The sequence below is a fragment of the Mobula birostris genome, chromosome 18, assembly GCF_030028105.1.
Source record: "Mobula birostris isolate sMobBir1 chromosome 18, sMobBir1.hap1, whole genome shotgun sequence".
NCBI classification, from domain to species: Eukaryota; Metazoa; Chordata; class Chondrichthyes; order Myliobatiformes; family Myliobatidae; genus Mobula; species Mobula birostris.
The window spans coordinates 19,090,621-19,109,935 of NC_092387.1; the positions used below are offsets into that span (position 1 = coordinate 19,090,621).

The 19,315-nt window shown below is 40.6% G+C and overlaps 1 protein-coding gene across 3 annotated transcripts in view; it reads left to right on the forward strand.

Moving 5' to 3' along the window:
- Positions 1 to 19,315, forward strand: part of LOC140211990 (casein kinase I) — a 191,440-nt gene that overhangs the window by 142,203 nt on the left and 29,922 nt on the right. For all 3 annotated transcript variants that reach the window (XM_072282315.1, XM_072282316.1, XM_072282317.1), the window contains 3 exons: positions 1,571 to 1,656; positions 13,726 to 13,810; positions 16,752 to 16,900. In XM_072282315.1, coding sequence (XP_072138416.1) covers positions 1,571 to 1,656; positions 13,726 to 13,810; positions 16,752 to 16,900 — 320 coding nt within the window. The remainder of the gene's footprint in view (positions 1 to 1,570; positions 1,657 to 13,725; positions 13,811 to 16,751; positions 16,901 to 19,315) is intronic.

Here is a 19,315-nt window from a genome sequence, read left to right on the forward strand (position 1 = left end):
CCCCCCCCCCCCCCCACCATTATCTAGGTCTATTGGGAAAGGTTATCAAGTTCAAATTTATTGTCAATTCAACGGTAAGCCGCCGAACAAAACAACGTTCCTGTGGACCAAAGTGCAGACACAGTACCTATAACTCACAACATATAAAGTAATATTACCACAAATAAGTTAACAAATCTTAAGGTGCATTTGTGTGACAAGTTAAAAAGTAAACAGTATAAAGCTACTACGTGGTGAGACCTGGGTGGTGGCAGGGAGTTTAGTCTCACAGCCTCGGGGAAGAAGCTGCTTCCCATCCTAACAGTCCTTGTCCTAATGCTACGGGACCTCCTGCCTGATAGTAGCGGGTCAAAGATGTTATTAGACAGCTGGGAGGAATCATTGACAATGCTAAGGGCTCTGCGTATGCATCTCAGATGAGTGGAAGAAAGACCCAGATGATCTTCGCAGCACTTCTCACAGTCCTTTGGCCTTGCAATTCCTGTACCAGAGGGTGATGCAACTGGTCAGGCCACTAAATTGTTCTCCTGTCAAAATTGGATAGAATGGGGTGAGGTGGGGGCTAGTTTCGCTTGCCTCAATCTCAGCGGGAAGTGAAGAGCGCGGTATTTTCTTCACTAAAGAGGTGGTGTTGAGGGACCAACTGAGATCATCCATTAAGTACACTTCCAGAAACATGGCACTCCTAACTCTTTCCATGGAGGAGCCGTTTATGTGTAGTGAGGAGTGGTCAGCTTGAGCCTTCCTAAAGTCCACAATTAACTCTTTAGTCCTGCCCACATTGAGAGCCAAGTTGTCGTGCTCACACCATTCTACCAGCCTCTCTACCTCCTCTCTGTACGTTATCTTGTCGTTGCTGATGAGGCCAACTACTGTTGTCATCAGCGAACTTGATGGTTTGGTTGGAACTTGATCTAGCCATACAGTCATGTGTCTGTAATGTGAACAGCAGGGGGCTGAGCACACAGTCTGGGGTGCCGGGGGGGGGGGGGGTATATTGGGTGGTGCTGGTGCTCAGCATGATGGATCTAGAGGCATTGCCACCAACACAGACTGACTGTGGTCTTTCTGTCAAGTCAAAGATTCAGTTACAGAGAGGTGTTCAAACCCAACACAGCCAGTTTACCATATTTATGGAGGGGCATTGGGTGGGAAGCTGATGGGGTGTGAAATCATAGTTGTCTTTGTGGAGATCACTACAGCGCAGCTTAATGGAGATGGGAGGGTAAGGATAGCTGTGTGCAATTATGGATCCATTTTGAAATGGATTGAATGATTGAATAAGATTAAGTGTTCCCACTTGCAGATATGTTTTATTTCAATAATTGTCAGCTTTCAGAGAAACATTGGTATAATTGTAAAGTGCATTTTATAAATGACATCGAGGTGTATATTAAGTTTAAGATTGTAGTGCTTCATTTAGTTTTAATTAAGTTTGTCTTGTTTCCAACTTGTGTATTAGAATGTTAAATAATTTGTGATCTGCGTCACATTATGTACAGTTTTTATTACACTTCTCCCTCTTTAATGTATTAGCTCAATGGTAAGATTTATTCTCGTTTTCTCCTAGAGCAAAGCCGCAGGGATGACTTGGAGGCTCTAGGACACATGTTTCTGTATTTTCTACGAGGCAGCCTCCCCTGGCAGGGACTAAAGGTGAGGGGAATGTGAACCTTGCTGACTTCACTCAGAATTCACTGCCACAAATAAAGAATGACTTGTAAGAGCTAATCCACCACTTTTTCGAGATTTGAATGTAAATAAAGTCTCTGGTTAACACAATGTACAAGTTTAGAATTACCCTTAGACATCTCATAATTCTGATGATTAACAGGCATTCAGAAATTAGCACAAGAAATAGCATTCGTTTTGGCATTTAAATTGTGTTCTAACCTAGTACAACAAAATGGACCGTTTTGTCTGAATATTTGTAACAGCTGTGACTGAGGGCACAACTGGCTCAACATGTATTGTTTTTGAAGGATATCGACTATAAATTTCTATGTATTGCTGGAAAACACTTGAAGCTATCTCATTCCATAATTCCTAACCCATTCCTGTCTCAGGTGTTGTAATTTTTTAATTACACTGTATTAATGATTCTGGTTTTTATTCAGAATTTGATTCAAAATGTTAGGCTGACATGTTCTAATAAGCCCTGGCATTGTCCTTGATGAAACAGAGCTGGTACAGAAAGATGAAGAAACACATATCAAAGTTGCTGGTGAATGCAACAGGCCAGGCAGCATCTCTAGGAAGAGGAACAGTTGACGTTTCAGGCCGAGACCCTTCATCCTGAAACAGTTAGTCCTGACGAAGGGTCTCAGCCTGAAACGTCGACTCTACCTCTTCCTAGAGATGCTGCCTGGCCTGCTGTGTTCACCAGCAACTTTGATGTGTGTTGCTTGAATTTCCAGCATCTGCAGAATTCCTCGTGTTTGGTACAGAAAGATGGTGGTTTTTTCCTCTTTCTGGCTCTTTGCTAACTCGAAACTAATTCCAGTCCCCGATCTCCACATGTTTGCATTTATGTCGTTGCAAAGAATGGAATACTGTCTGCTACAAATAGTCACAGTGGCAAGATGTTTCATATCTAGAACATGAAATGCTTCTGAGTTTCAAATACCAATTCATAGAACATAGAACACTTCAGCACAGTACAGACCCTTTGGCCCACAGTGTGTGCTGATCTTTTAACCTACTCTAAGATCAATTTAACCCTTCCCCCTTCCAATTCAGAAAGTCTTTTACCTTGCTGTTTATTGATAATATTAAAGAGAGAGATTCTTTTGCCAAATGCATTCCCTTTGCCCTCTATATTCACTTGCCAGTGAACTCTGCAAATTAAATTAAAATTGATTTGTTTTTGCTCTTTCCCCTTGCTGGACGAAAGGTCTCAATGCGAAACATAAGCTACCGATTCCCCACTACGGAGGGAAATAGACAGTTGATGTTTTAGGTCAAGACCCTTCATCTGGAGTAAGAATGAAGGGGAAAGGGCTGGTGTACTGTTCTCCTTATGTGTGAAGTAGGAAGTGCACAATTCAGCTGTAAGCCCAGTTCCACTCAACTGAACACAGGAGTCAGGATATAGCGTCCAAGTTTTATTTGGGCAGCACACACACATACAATTGAGTAAGATTAAAAAGACGCTGATTTTGATGGTGCAAATGAAAGAAAGGCAACACAGGATTGTGTAATGTGCTTCGGTCTGGCTGAACAACTCCACCAAAACAAAGTGGCTATCCTCCTCACATGGTCCAACTGAATTTTAAATTTAAAGGGGGCAGTGCTATATTTTAAAATAAAACCCTGAACAGTTGTAATAAGGAGATGATGGGGGTGGGGGTAGGAGAGGGACCTTGCTGAGTTATGTTCCTCCAAGTAGTTTGTTTTCTGTTATAACTTGACGATTAGTATAATTGATAAGCAAACAGGAACATGAAAACACATGCACATTTGTAATTTCTGAAACCATTAGCATTATTCGTGAGTCCACAAAGTTCGTGATTTCTTGTTCTGGCATTTCCTGGCTTGCTGCTTTTCTGTTGTGACATGGAAACCTTTGAGTATTGGAGATGTATCAGTCTTGGGTCATGTTATATTTTATATTGTTGATTTAAAGTGAGCGTGTACAGCATTATAGATTGTCAATTGCATTCTCAATGAGTAGAGGAAGCAGTAATCTAAATGTTCCATTACATAGTCTAAATTATTGCTGATGTACTACTCCATGGATAAGCTCCCTCCGTTCTAATAGAACAGTGCCCTGGCATTTTAGCAATAATAGAACTTACTAGGGAGTCTTTCCATATGCTTCTGCACCTGTGCCCAGCCTTATTAGGAGTCCCCTGCCTTGCCATGTTTCTAACCATATGCTACCCTTGTGTCAAGCCTTGCTGGCAATTGTGAAACTGAGTAATCTCCGTTTGTTTATTTCTGTTATCTGGAGCCTGGCATCCTCACTCAATTCCAGACAAGTCCGTAACTCCAGTCATTATAGAAAAAGGACATCTTTTCAGAAAAGTAGATGTTATAAATGGGTGTTTTGCACATAATTTAAATTATTTACAGGCATTCAGTTGTTGTAAATTATTTGCATGGTGCAGTAAGAGGTATATGATATGAATGGAGGCATTCAGATTCTCGTGCAGTTTGTAATTGAAGTTGCATGTTAACACATGCTGGCAGTTAGTTCAGAACATATTGAATTTGGAGCATTTTGTGTTGCTAATGGTAGGGTTGCCCCAGGGTTGTAGGATGGAGTATTATTATCAAAGGGAGGAAGGAAGTTGTGGCTAAACAGCATAGCTGCTTCCAACTCTTCTGGTTCCCAGAACATGTATAATAAACCTTCCGTCTCTGACTGAGCTTCCTGGTTACCAAACCTTAATGTTACATCTTTTTTAAACAAGCTTTTGTTAACTTTTTTTTTCTGATAAAGTTCCTGTTTTATATTTACTACAAGGAATGCTGATGTAAAAGCCACATTCTACAGCATAATCAGTTATGAAGTTGTGATCTACCTAGCTTCTACATGTTATAAATCTAAAGGCAGTTATTTGTATACTGAATAATTTTCTGTATCTGCTTCAATTAATTGCTGCCCTTCCAAGTCTGGCACCTAAAGACTTCAGTATTATTTAACTCCCATGTTCTACATCATGGGAGAACAGTTAAAGTGTTTGAATTAGTTTCCGTGTTTCTGCTAGAAAGGTTTCAGGTGTTGAGACCAAGGGAAAAGAAATACTTGTGTTTTGTAGGAAATATAGTAAGCCTACATTTGTGTTGCCCATCCCTAAACTCAATCACAATCCCTAACTCCCCTTGAGAAGGGGTGTGAGCAGCATTTTAGAATTACTGCAGTTCTTCTGTTGAAAGTATACCCATAGTTCTGGTTGGCGTTGAGTTCCATGATTTCAACCCAATGAAGGGTCAACAACACAATTCCAGATAGTGATAAAGTACATTCTGGTGGAGAGCACGAAGATGCTAATAATCTCATAAGCATGTTGCCTTTGTCCTTGGTGATAGAGGTCACAGGCTTTGCTGGAAGCTGCTGTTGAAGTACCCAGAGTGAGTAAGTTTTGTAGATGGCACACATTGCAGCCACTGTATGCCAGTGGAGGAGGGAATGAATGAATAATTCATGGATCCAGTCAAGTGGACTACTTTCTCCTGCATGGATGATGTGAAACTATGGATTTCTCAACCACAGGAGATGGCAGGGGCAAAGTTACTAATGAAGGAAGTAGGATACAAGGGATAGCATGTGAGTGGCAATATGGTGTTGAGATAGAGTATCAGACATGATGGTGTTGAATGGCTTGCTGTTCTGTTACCTGCTATTGCCCATAAGGTCACAAGTTGTGGCAGTTGTCATTTCTGCTGCTGCTGATAGTGCATGGTGAATGTCCAGTTTTCAGCTTCCAATTCTCAATCCCATTCAGTACATTTGTAATACCAGTCCATGCATTGGACGGTGTTCTTTTAACAGATTGTCTTAACACACAGTCCATTGGCATACTGCTTCTGGAAGCTAAGCTTCTGAATTCATCGCTGCCTGACGTGTATTCATGGTCTCATTCCACTTAACTGAACTTTGAGTTCAGTTAATGATTTCGTTAATGCTTTGAGGTTCAAGGGAATTCCACTGGCAGGCTTCCTGTTGATCACACAGCCAGGGTGTTATATCCACTGCATCATCACTTATATGATATTCAAAGTGAAGCATCTCAGCTGGTGATGACTGCAGGTTCTGTTGGGAATGTCAGTTTGTCAGCTCTCAACACTTCTAGGTCAGCATGACTGCTGACGGATTGATGAGTCATAACTCATACCAGTATGTCATTATCACCTAACATCATCGAGATGTACCAACCTCAAACGTAGCTTGCTTCCTCAACCCCATCCTTAAGACAATGAAAACCAGTGAGTCATTAGCTATTTCACTTGAAGTGGAGTTCAATCAGAGCTAAGTAGAAAAGAAAACTTGTATTTATCCCGAGTCTATAAAAGTTCTGTGTGTTTTAAAACACTTTATAGATATTTTAAGCACTTGAAATTCCTGTTGAAATACAGGAAATAGAGCAGCTAGTATGCACACAGATGGCTCCTTTAAGCAACCAATAGTGATTTGGTTTGGGAAAGTACATTGTGATAGCTCTCCTTCGAAATTGAATGTGGGCTCTTTAGAGTCCATTTGAGAGAGTAAGGATGGATCAGTTTAACATCTCATCTGAACGACAACACCTCCAACAATGCCATACACCTGTCAGTGCTGTACTCATGGGTCACTTGTGTTCATTTTGAGCATTAAACATTGTTGTGGAGCTTCAACAAACAGTGGCAATGCAAGTTGTGCAGCAGTCTCTCCGTTCGTTCAATTGTGACCCTCAGTGCTGTCTGTTTATAGCTTGTACATTCTCCCTGTGATTAGGTGGGTTCCTCCTGGGTGCTCCAGTTTCTCTCTCATTCTAAAGGACTGCAGTTTGGGAAGTTAATTGAGAATAGCAGGTCTGTTAATGGACACGTGAGAAAGAAATAAGTGTGGTATGGCATTGTTCCAGTAACTGGTATAGGCTTGATGGTCTGAGTATCTTTTCATATAAAGAAACATAAAGCAGCTTTGCAGTTCTGATGAAGACCTCATAGACTGAGCCAAGGCTGCTAATGACCAAGAGCTAGATCTGCCCTGAGAAATGAATGGGTTGAATCATTTTGGATGTACACCAGTCTCCTTCTTCCCCGTGACCAATCTCAATAATATATAGTTACCTCCTTATTTAGCAGCTTCTGAAGCTCACTGAGAGTGACTGTTTTTCATAGTAGCCTCTCTTACAAATGCCGTTATTCTCCAGCAACTAAGTTTAGAGGGGCAGCCTGACCTAGGCAGTGTGACTGTGGTTTCATATTTCTTCCACTTTTTCCTTGATGGACTGCACTGAGCTCTGGAGTATCTGAGTGCCTTTGAGATGTACCCTTCCCCAGATTTATACTTCTCTATTATAATTTCCCTGAGTTGTCTTGAATCCTCTTTCGTCTTCATTTTGGTTTGGTCAGTTGAAAATCTATCATACTGTTGGACCTTACAGAGATGGGGGGATATTGATAACTGAATTCATTGAAAACAGGTGATTCTCCAATTTTCTACATCAACAAATTGGTAAGCTGGTAAGATAATATGTATATAGCACCTGAGGAAAGTTGGCGTAGTAATTACAAAGGGTAATTCAGCCTCACAATTTTGGTTTTTAATTTTTAGTAAATTGTTGACAGGCTTTGGAATTTTTCTTTTGACTTGACATGATGCACAATGTTTTGTAGATTAGCTCAAAAAATCATACTTCAGATTATTTTAAGTTTAGAAAATGAGATAGTAAAATGTGAAAATAGTTGTGGGGGCCGAATACCTTCTCAAGGCACTGTAAATGAGAATTTTGAGCACCCTGTCTGTTCTGTTATTACTCTCAAAGCTTGACCTGAAAGAGAATGTTCCCAGTGGTAATCTCTATCAAAGAAAAGTCTCTTATACATAAGCTTGCTTATCATATGACTGGTAAACACCAGCTGCTGAACGCCTTGAGCGTGGGCACACAACACTTTAATTTATTATTTCAAATTGTCAGGTTTATAATCCTGATTCTGCATTCACAGTTCACCTGCCTTAGTTGGAGCCCCACAGTGCAGTTATTTTCTATACTTGACCTGGTTGCTATGTGAAATCCACTGAAACAAATATAATTTTATTTTGGAATTTGCATGCAAAATATGGGTGTACGTGTTTGTAGAATATTTATTTCTAACACATTTTTTGCAAGATTCCTTTATAATTTCTGAGAGAGAACTGCTAGACTGAACCACACCCCAGTCATAGATGGTGAGATTGCAAACAGTAAAGGTCATATTAACACTGCCGGCTGCTCCACAGTTAACTAATAATCTCTCAGTGCAGGATCATTCAGCCTATTGATTCCACAGAATACTGAATGAGTTGTGGTGATGTAATTGCTTAACTAGAGCACATGCAATAAATATACCCCAAGAGTAAGTGGGAGAAAACAAGTGTGGGCAGTAAATTCAATTTACCAAGATGCTGTCTGAACTTTGTGTTTGGGTTTGAATGTGCTGTTGTGTGCTGGGGCAGCAGGCTGAGGGTAGCAGACACCAACAGAATCAACAAACTCATTCGTAAGGCCAGTGATGTTGTGGGGATGGAACTGGACTCTCTCACGGTGGTGTCTGAAAAGAGGATGCTGTCCAAGTTGCTTGCCATCTTGGACAATGTCTCCCATCCACTACATAATGTACTGGGTGGGCACAGGAGTACATTCAGCCAGAGACTCATTCCACCGAGATGCAGCACAGAGCGTCATAGGAAGTCATTCCTGCCTGTGGCCATCAAACTTTACAACTCCTCCCTTGGAGGGACAGACACCCTGAGCCAATAGGCTGGTCCTGAACTTATTTCCTGGCATGATTTACATATTACTATTTAATTATGGTTTTATATTGATATATTTATACTCTGTTCTTGGTTGGGACAACTGTAACGAAAATCAATTTCCCTTGGGACCAATAAAGTATGACTATGACTAAATAAATTAAGATATTAGTGAGTCTTTGTCACATAAACATCTGCTCAAGTGGTTAACTGGTTGGGTGCAAAAATTTTTACAACATTGATTTGTTTGAGTGTGAGGACATTTTGGATGTGGGTATTGGAATGTTTGTGAGAGAGACTTAAGTATGCGTTTAGGTTCTGTCTGATTTTAGCTTTGTTCTTCTGATTCTGGTTTGTGGCAATTCAACTCCTGATTCTGTTGTTGTGCTTGCTCCCAGTAACGTTTGATCAGGCAGATTAAGGATGGTAGCCTTGTGGTATGGGTTGTGTTATACTGAAATATAGTAGTGAGAGATGAGATTTCCCTGTGAGTCAATGTAATCAAAATAATCTCAGAGTTAAGCAGCGTGGTAACAAGTCTGCAGGTTTCCATCTGCTGAGTGTGCAACAACCATCAAGCACACATTTACACCAGTTCCATTTTACTCTCTCCGCAATCACACTTATGTCCTCCAGATTCCTCTTCTCATCTACATGAGAGGAGAAATTTACAGTGATCAATTTACTTACCAATCCTCATGTCTTTGGGAAGTGGGAACAAGCTGGAGTACCTGAGGAGTTCCCAACCAGTAACAGAGAGAATCGAGGTCAGGATTGAACATGGGTTACTGGAGCTATGAGCAGACATCCCACCTCTCCCGGAAGTTCCGGGAGTCTCTCGCATACTGATAGCAGCTCCCTGACGCCTGGAAATTATATACAATATCCCGGAAATCAAATTTTTGGAGAAGGGGAGGGTGGAAGGGCAGAAGAGGGGAACATCCTGATAGGTCTACTTAGCACGAAGAGAGGCCAATCAGTTTTCTCTGTGGGCAGGCTTTACAGTCGACCTCAAACATAATGACAGTGTTGCTGGCTGCATTGTTTGCAACAGTGACTTTTCTATTGCCCATGGTGGGTTAAAATGTAAAAGACATGTTGAGGTGAGTTTAACAGGTGTCATTTGTTCATTAGCATAGCTAACGTTATTTAAACTAGCTGGCTAGCTGCTAAGGAGCTACACTATTGATGTCGTACGTGATGAGGCGAAACTCCCTGTAGACTTGCTTAAAGTTGTAATAGAATAAACATGATAATATAATATAGGTACATATTTTAATGTCACATTTTCTGCATATACCCAACTTGGTTTACAGATGAGACAAAATCACTAAACAAAGTATCACATACGCCCTTGGAGGTCGACCTGGGGGTGGGGGGGGTGCTACCTCCCTGAAGTGAGTTTTTGCAGGGTGGGATGTCTGTATGAGGCAGCAGCTCCACAAGCTGCACCACTGTGTTGTGAAAGGCTGGTTAAAAAAATCACTACCTGTAATATTTATCCTTATTGAGTATTCCTTCATTTTACTGTAAAAGGTAGGAAGTAAGATTTCATACAATTTTCATACTCTATTTGGGGAGAATTGTAGACTGTGGGGTTCATGTTGGTTCTTGTACTGCTACACATAACTTTAGACAGGCTTGTTTGTCAGGGTGCTGGTGTACTAGAGATAGGGTGTGACCTGTTAGGATAATAATTAATATGATGCACCATTCACAATCCACGATCCCAAAGTGCTTTAGAGCCAGTGAAGCATATTGTGTTCTATTTTCTCTCGAAATGTTGGGAGCACAGCGATCTGGCACAGATACAGTGAACTGAATGACCTCTCTCACTAGTGTACCTTTTCTAAAGTGCTTCCACTGACAGCAGTATGGCAACGATCAGTAACGGCTTTTGCAGTAAATGGATAATGAAGGATGGAAACATTAATTTTCTGGAGCAAATTAGAAATAACCATAGGAAATGGGAGGAATTTGCACTTCACATCTGCCCTGCCATTGAGAATGATCATGGCTGATCCAGTCTCCATATCATATTTGTTCTTTTGCCATATCCTTTAATGATCTTTGCGTCTAGAAACTTTTATACTTTAACTACAGTATTTTCAGTGACTGAGCCTCCGCACCACTGACAAAAAGTCCACAGGTTTACCTACCATCTGAAGAAATTTCTCTTCATGTCGGTCCTAGGTTTGTTACCCCCATATCCTAAGATGGCGACAATTCGTTCAAGGCATTTGCACTCAGTAGAGACATCTGGAGGAAATCTGTGCAAGGGGGAGCTGTGCCACAGGAGAGCAATCTCTGCTGTGCTGCAGCAAACAAGAGGCAGCTGTGAAAGGAGACACTGAACAGCTGAAAGACCTAACCACTGACCACAGCCACCACTTACTCTTGCCCCCACTGAGAGAGAATATGTGGATCCTGGATCAGCCTCTACAGTCACCTCAGCACCCACCAATAGACAGCCCTTCATTCTCGACTCGAGAGATCGCACTACTGCTGCTACTGCTACAAGACAACTAGACTGAGGAAACATCCAGACTTTCTGGCTCTGACACGATTTTGTAGATTTCATAAGATCCCCTTTCATTCTTCTAACCTCTGGTATATACAGGCTTGGTCTTCCAATCTCGTACAATAGCCCTTGGAATCAGTCTGATGACCTTGTTGCATTCCCTCTGTGAATAAGTAATCTTCATGAGGTAAGCCCATCAAAACTGTACACACTAATCGAGATATGATCTCACCAAGGCTTCTTGTACTCAAAATCCCTCAATTTTGAAGGCCTACATACCATCTACTTTCTTTAACTCCTTTCTGCATTTGCTTTCATTGATGTCTAAGGACACCTAGGTCACTTTTTCAACACTTAGCCTTTCAGTTTTTTATGCCCAAGTGGATAACTTCACATTTATCTATGTTATTCCTGCATGTGCCTTGTTTTTTCCCCACTCACTCACCTGTCTAGATTGCTATGTATACTTGAGCCAGTGGATGTGTTATTACCATTGGATCCTGATGCTTTTGTGATCCAAAGGTTCTTCTGAAGTTAAGAATGAGGCATAAAAGTTACTTATGATCATTTTTAAGTGATTCAAGAGCAAAGACTAGAAAGAAAGAAGATGAAGGAAAGAGAAAGACTGGAAGTAGTGCGGTCTTCTCGTACCAGACTGATAACAAAAATTCCATTGATAACATTAACCAATCAGATAGCCAGATTCAAGTAATGTACCACCTGCCATTGAAACCAAGAAGTCTCCAGAAAAATATAGAGGGAACCGTTAACCACTGGATAACTCACTGAAAAGTTACATGTATATGGGTGATTACAAGCAAACTTATGAAAGTTAAACTACAAGAAAGATAACGGTTCTGCAGCCCATCTGACATTACCCTCACATCTGGTAGATTCAAAACTGGTCTGGAGCTAGGAAGCAAAGGTAATACTTGAGCTCTGCTTGAAGGCCAGTGACTAGTGATGTGCCACAGGGGTCAGTGTTGGGACCCTTGTTATTCATTACTTATATAAATGATATGGATGTGAATGCATGATGCTCAATCAGTAAGACTGCCAATGACACAAAATTAGGAGGTTTTGTTGAGAGTGAAGAACTTTATCATAGATTACAGAGGAACTTTGATCAGTTAGGGAAGTGGACTGAGGAGTGGCAAATCGATTTCAATGCAGGTAAGTGTTGAGGTGATGCATTTTGAGAAGTCTAACCAGCAGAGGACTTGTATTATGAATGGTGGACACGAGAGAGTGCAAAAGAACAGAGGGACTTGGGAATACAAGTGCATAATTTGTTGAACGAAGCTTCAGAGGTAGTCATGCCTGGGACATTATGTTGCTCTTATATAAATCATTGGTTAGGCCGCAGTTGAAGTACTGTGTACAGTTTTGATCACCCTGTTATAGGAAAGGTACAGTTAAACTGGAAAGTGTTGAAAAGATTTATGAGGATGTTGTCAGGGCTAGAGGGCCTGAGTTTTAGAGGGAGTTGGCCAGGCTTGGTCTTTATTCCTTGGAATGTAGGATAATAATGCATAACCTTATCGCAATGTTTAAATTTATGGAAGTGGACAGTAAGAGTCTTTTCCCCAGGGTAGGGGAGTCCATAACTAGGGAACATAGATTTAACATGAGAGTATTAAGGGGACCTGACAGGCAGTGTTTTCACAGAATGTGGTAGGTATGTGACTGAACTGCCAGCTGAAGTGGTTGAGGCAGGTACGTTAGCCTCATTTAAGCACTTGGATAGGGACATGAAGAGGAGGAGCTTTGAGGGATATGAGCGGAAGGCAGGAAATTGGAACTAGTTGGGTTGGCATGAACTAGTTGGTCTGAAGAGCCTGTATCTGTATTGCATTGCTCTGACTGACTCTAACAGCAAGGAATGCTTTAATCTAAAAGTAAACTCCTGTAGATGCTAGAAGTATGAAATAAAACAGAATGCTGGGGTACATAAGTCAGGTAGCATCTTTGGAGAGAGGGTTAGAGTTAACATTTCCTATCAATAACCTCTCGTGAGACTTGAGAAACATAACAGATAACAGAAACCTGAAATAGCGAGGAGAAGGGATGGAGTAAAGAAAGAGTAAGGTCTCTTGACAGTAGGCAGCAGGAGAATTTAAATTAATCTGGCACCAGCTAAAAGAGGATGGTAAAGACGAGTAAGTAACAAAAAACGTATCTGAGGCCCTTATAACTTGGAGAAAAATAAGGTGCAAGGCTGGTTTGGCTGATTAACTAATATCACTTGATGTGTACTATAATTTATTTTTAAAAGTTTGAACCAGTGATACCATAGACACTGTCAATGATTTCACTCTGTTGCTTCCATTCCCTCAAGGTATCCATTGGTTAGATTGTTCTGCTGGCTTTTAGATCTTGAATGCATGAAGGTTTAAAATTTGTTTCCCCAAGCAATGTTCATGAATATTTTATTATAGTTCTGCCTTGGAGAGATGTAAGAGCACTTGATACTCTTAACTCGATAGCCTCCAAATGCTTACATTTCTTTTCAGTATGTCTGCAAAAATATATGTGTAATGGCTTACAGGTAATATCTAAAGCAAATACCAAGATGTATTACTGATGCTATGCTGCACAATAATTGTCCTGATCTCTACTTAATCTGTATATGCAATCTTTGCCCAATGGAGTTTCCAGAACATGACTGGATTAACATTTTATTTGATTATGCCCAATTTAGTTTTCCAGTTTTATATGATCATCAGTCATATGAGCATAAATTGACTCTCTCTGGTTGCAGGCAGATACGTTGAAAGAACGCTATCAGAAAATTGGCGACACAAAGCGAAACACTCCCATTGAAGTTCTCTGTGAGAACTTTCCAGGTATGTTTTACTTGTGACTCAGTAAGTACCTGTTTAACTTGTAGACGTGTAGCTGCACAGTCATGGTTTATCACGTTGCTGTGTTTTCAGTTTCTTCAAATGATGGCACTTATAAAAAGCTCAGTATAATTTGATGCGTTTCTTTTATCTTTCTCCCCTCTTTAATAAAACATTTCCTGTTCAGTCCTCAATACTGCACTTCTCTAATTGCTATTATGACTGACAAAGTACTTTAACGTTGGACGTTGGGTGGCAGGGTGGAGATACATCTCTACCCAATGGAGGTGTAAGGCACTCCTTCCCTCTACCAGCCTGCAGGTCATCCTCGGGCAATGCGTATCACTTGCAGGTCATCCTCGGGCAATGTGCCCCCCCCACCAACCCCGATCAGGGTCATATGAAGCCGTGAGAGCAGGTGGTAGATGGTCATTTGAGCAGCTGGTGCATATCACAAGTCCTGGTTATGCGACCACTGACACCAGGCAGACAGTCTCTGAAGAGTATTTATAATGGCTGAGGTCACCCTTCTTGTAAGGACATGGGTCAGAAGAAGGAAATGCCAAGCCGCTTCTGTTGAAAGAAATTTGCCAAGAACAATCATGGTCATGGATAGAGAAAAGAATAAGAACAACAGCGTGAAGGGGGTCTTTGCTTCTCAGATTAAAGACAGATGGAAGACCACTATCACCCATGTTATATGACACTCCTCACGATGGTGAGTACTGGTCTGTACCACTTTTCATAAAACTATACACAGAAACACAGAAAACAGGGCAGGAGTGGGCTATTTGTCCCTTCTATTCAACACACCTGGCTGATCATCCAGTTCCCACCTTTTCCCCACTGCCCTTGATTGTTTTTAGCATTAAGAAATTTATTTTTTTCCTTCTTGAATATAATTATTGACTTAGTCAAAAATTCCACAGTTCACCTCCCTCTGAGTGAAGAAATTTCTCCTAATTTTGGTTATAAGTGATGTACCGTATACCACGAGGTTGTGACCCCTGGTTCTAGACCCCAGCCATCTGAAATGTCTTCTCTGTACCCAATATGTCTAGACCTGTGAGTAGTTCTTAGGTTTCTATGATAACCACTCTCACTCATTAACACATAGTGAATATTGCCCTTACCGACCTCGCATATTAGTCCTGCCATCTCAGGAATCAGTCTGGCAAACCTTTGTATTATCTACACTGCAAACACATCCTCACACACACAACATCAGATGGAGCCCCACTAGGTACTTGTATGTCTCAGCAAAAATATCCTTGTTCCTGTACTCAAATACTTCTTTGGTGTAGACCAACATACCAATACTTCCTGACTGCTTGCCTCATCTGAATACATGCTTGCTTTCAGCGACAGGAACTGGGGCATCCAGTCCTCATCTCATCTTTTCTCAGTCTTTACATCATCATTCTGTTTTAGAGTTAAAATGATAGCCTTACATTTAACTAACGTTCATCTGACAAACATTTACCCACTCTCCCTACTTTCCTAAGTCATATTGGAGGCTCCTTGCATTATTCTTACAGCTCATGTTTGGCCCCAGCTTTGTGCTATTTGTAAATAGCTGGTGTGAAGCTATGGTGTCACTGAAGAAGTGTATCCAGACCGTATCTCAGCTTGACTGAATTCTGTCCCCTGAATCTGCTGAGATCAGCACCAGAACAGGTCAGAAGCTAGGTGAAAAGGAACATGACTGGGACCATTGAAGTACTGATGTTGAAGTACTTTTTTTTAAAAGAGTTGGCACCCTTTCTGGTTTGAAGTTTAAACTCACTGCACATCGTCTGCTTCAAGGCCATTAAAATCTCAGCTCAGATTCGTGTCTAAAGAGAGTGGTACACTGTTCTACCACCACCATTGGCCACATCGCTATGTCCTATTTAGAGTGGCTGGTTATGTTAGTCCTTTTAGAAGACAATTGTAAACCTGATGCTCAAGGTTATAAAGATCTGTCTGCAGGAAGGAACATTTTTGATAACCTGCTGGTAGATTTGCAAAATTCCCTTTTGTGTGATTTGCAAGTACTGGGTTGTGTAGATACAGTGGAGAACAATATTTCAGATAAGCATTGTTGATTTGCATTATTAATAGCACCTCTAATTTGAAGCTTGGCAAACTGATAATTCATTTGTTAAGTTGCCTTGCAAGAATTCCTATATGGCTCTATTCAGTAGCTGTATACAGTAAATCTATTCAGTAACTGTAGACAGAGCTGTGCTCTTGGGTCCGGTACCATGCAGTATTTCTGCCAGTTGGATTTCAGCCCATTTCTTAAGGAAAAGAACACTGTTCCTATCAGGTCCTTTAGGTCATTACATAGTTGAGTGTATGTAATGAGGAAGCTATTTGGCCATCCAGGTGTTGTCTTGAGACAGTGCCTAATGAATGAGGGTTATTCTGTTCACAACAGTAGATTTCTCCCACACTAATTTCAGCACGTCTTGTCATTCAAACCTCTTTACTTTCCCCACCTCTGCCAAACTACCAACCCTGCGGTGCCATGGTTAAAAATTGGAGGAATTGGAGATATTTGTTTGTAAACTCAGAACAGCATTTTGTCTAAGTGTTAAATAGATACTTTGAAGGCTTCTTGGTTTAATTTGACATTCAACAGCTTCAGATAGACCCTGTTGCACTTTTGGACTGCTGGCAATAACAGGAATGAACTTGTACACCTCCTTTCGGCCCTTTCATTGTTTTGACTGTGTCCCAAATCACCATCTTTTTTTTTTTTGTCTTTCATCAGTGAATCACTTCTGATCTCGAGCTAAACATGAGCCTTTTATTTTGCACCATATGCTTCCTTCCATCCTTGTGCTTATCAAGCATTAAATTTGAAATTCTAGTTGTCATGAATGGTCATCGACATGAAGACTTGCCACACCCTCTCCATGGGACTGCTGTTTAAGTACCATGTCTGTTTTCTTTGCAGAGGAGATGGCAACGTACCTCCGCTACGTGAGGAGATTAGACTTCTTTGAGAAACCAGACTACCAGTATTTACGTACACTATTCACGGACCTTTTTGAAAGCAAGGGCTATGCATTTGATTACGCATACGACTGGGTTGGCAGGCAAATAGTAAGTATCGCAACCCATATCATGGTCTTGTAAATAGAGCATTAATCACTATTTCTGATAAAATATCGTGGAGATATGGATTCATTAAGCCCTCAGGAACAAAGTGTACAATTTTTAAAATAGTATTTTGGCAAAGTAACAATTTTTGCATTGAAATGAAAATTCGCTGTCATGATGATGACTCTTCAGAAATGCTTTACTTGTGAAATTAGTATTAGAGTCAGGAAAGATTAATGTCAGATTAATGTGTGCCAGCCTTTTCATAGATAGTTCTGAGATGATCAGTTTCTCGGTGATGCCAATGGGACAGTAAATATGGGTAGAACACATAGTGAACTCCACTGTCCCATCTCTGAATAGCTGAAGGAAAGTGTGAAAGTAATTGGCTTGTGACTGCAGTAAAAAGGCCTAACTCTAAATTACATTTCAGAACAAGAAAGGTATCTGCAGATACCCAAAACTAGATTAACTTCACAAAATTATAATACAGTATTATAAATAGTTGAAATCCAGTTCAGTAATTAAATAAGTTAAATTATGACAGATACAATCTTTTTAAACTGCAGATGCTGGAAATCTGAAATAAAAATAAAATGCTAGAAGCACTCAGCAGGTCAGACAGCATCTGTGAAAAGAGAAAACAGTGTATTGGGTCTGCATCCCTTTTATTAAAAAAGGCAAGTTGCAAGTTAGTTTTCAATGGTGTCACTATGCCACCTCCTTTCCGTCTCACGTTTCTATCCCATTTGTCAATTAATCACTTCTGATCTCCAGTTGATACTGGTGTCTTATTTTGTTCCGTGCCCCTCTCCTCCACTTTGTCTGAATCAAGGTGATAGAAAAACAAAAGAAAAGGAAAATACTGGAAAAATAAAGTAGGACAGGTAGCAGCTGTGGAAAGAGAAACAAAACTGAAGTTGAGGGTATTGTCTTATGCACAAGTACATATGTGCACAAGAGCAATAATGAACTTGTAGCAGCAACATGATCACAGACCATCATATAAGCAGTTGTTCACAAGGAAGGCATACTGTAAACATAAAATATACATAATGTTTACAAGAAAGAACAATCAGAACAAAAAATATTGAAGTCTGGTTTAGTGGAATATGATCAAAATTGTCATGGTATCACTAAACTGTAGTGGTTAGAGTTGTGCTGGGTTGGTTCAAGAATTGAATAGTGGTAGGGAAATAGTTGCTCTTGAACCTGGTGGGTGTGGGACTTCAGGCTTCAATACCCTTTGTCCGATGGTAGCTGCGAGATGAGAACGCGGCTGAATGAGGAACCACTCCTCAAACCTGAGAGAGGAGGGGAACCACATTTTTCTACATAGCAGTGAAGTGCAGATGAAACAAATCTCTGCCAATATCATGTGCCAGGTGGGATCAGATAACTTGTAACAGCTGTGTTGTTGATATACTTCTGGTACAGTGTGATGTGTCCAGCGGATCAACTATATATAAAGAGGAAAGAGGATAAAATGGCTGGCAAAAATGGTTCTCAAATGAATAGGAAGAAAGAACATGTTATCTAAAGTTGGATAGTTCAGTATTGAGTCTGGAAGGCTGTAGTCTGCCCAGCTGGAAGCTGAGGTATTGTTCCTCGAGTTTGCAATGGTTACAGCGGAAAAGGCCACAGACAAGAGAAGTCAGAGTAGGAGTTAAATGGTGAATGAAAGTGACAGGCAGGCAAAACCATAGGATCACCATTGCACACCGAGCATAGGTGCTCCAAAAATGTGTTCACCCGATCTGTATACAGTTTCTTCATTGTAGACGAGGCCACATTGCAAACAGTAAATGCAGAATTTTACAAAGTTCAAGTTTATCACAGCTTCACCTTGAGAGATTGTTTGGGTCACTGGATGGTGAGAAAGAAAGCGGTCAAAGGGCAAATGTTGCATTGCCTACAGTAGCACGCAAAAGTGCCAAACACCGGGGAGTGACAGAAGGGGTGGAAGAGCAGACAAGAGGGTTGTGAAGAGAATGATCCCTACAAATGCTGAAAGGAGAGTGGAGAGGAATATGTGTCTGGTGGTGGAATTGGAAGGGCTTGTTCCCTTGCTTGTATGACTTGACTTTATATAAAGAACATTTGAATGTGTATTGGAAATACTGTGACCTTCAAGGCTGCAGAACTAGTGGTAGAAGACAGGATTATGCTGGGTGGCTCTATTTCATCTGATGCAGACACAGGCAGTCTGCTGAGCTGGAAATAGTCTAAACCTTTATATACAGAAACGATCACTACAATTATTCTATTGACTAAAGTTTGTTATCTTGAAAAACAATGGAATTATGTTCATAAAATGAAACTAAGTTAAAATGTGGTATCAAATTTGTGAAATAATAAGATACCCAACCAAAACTATTTAAGTAGATTAAAAATTATGCAAAAAGGTAATTTATTTTG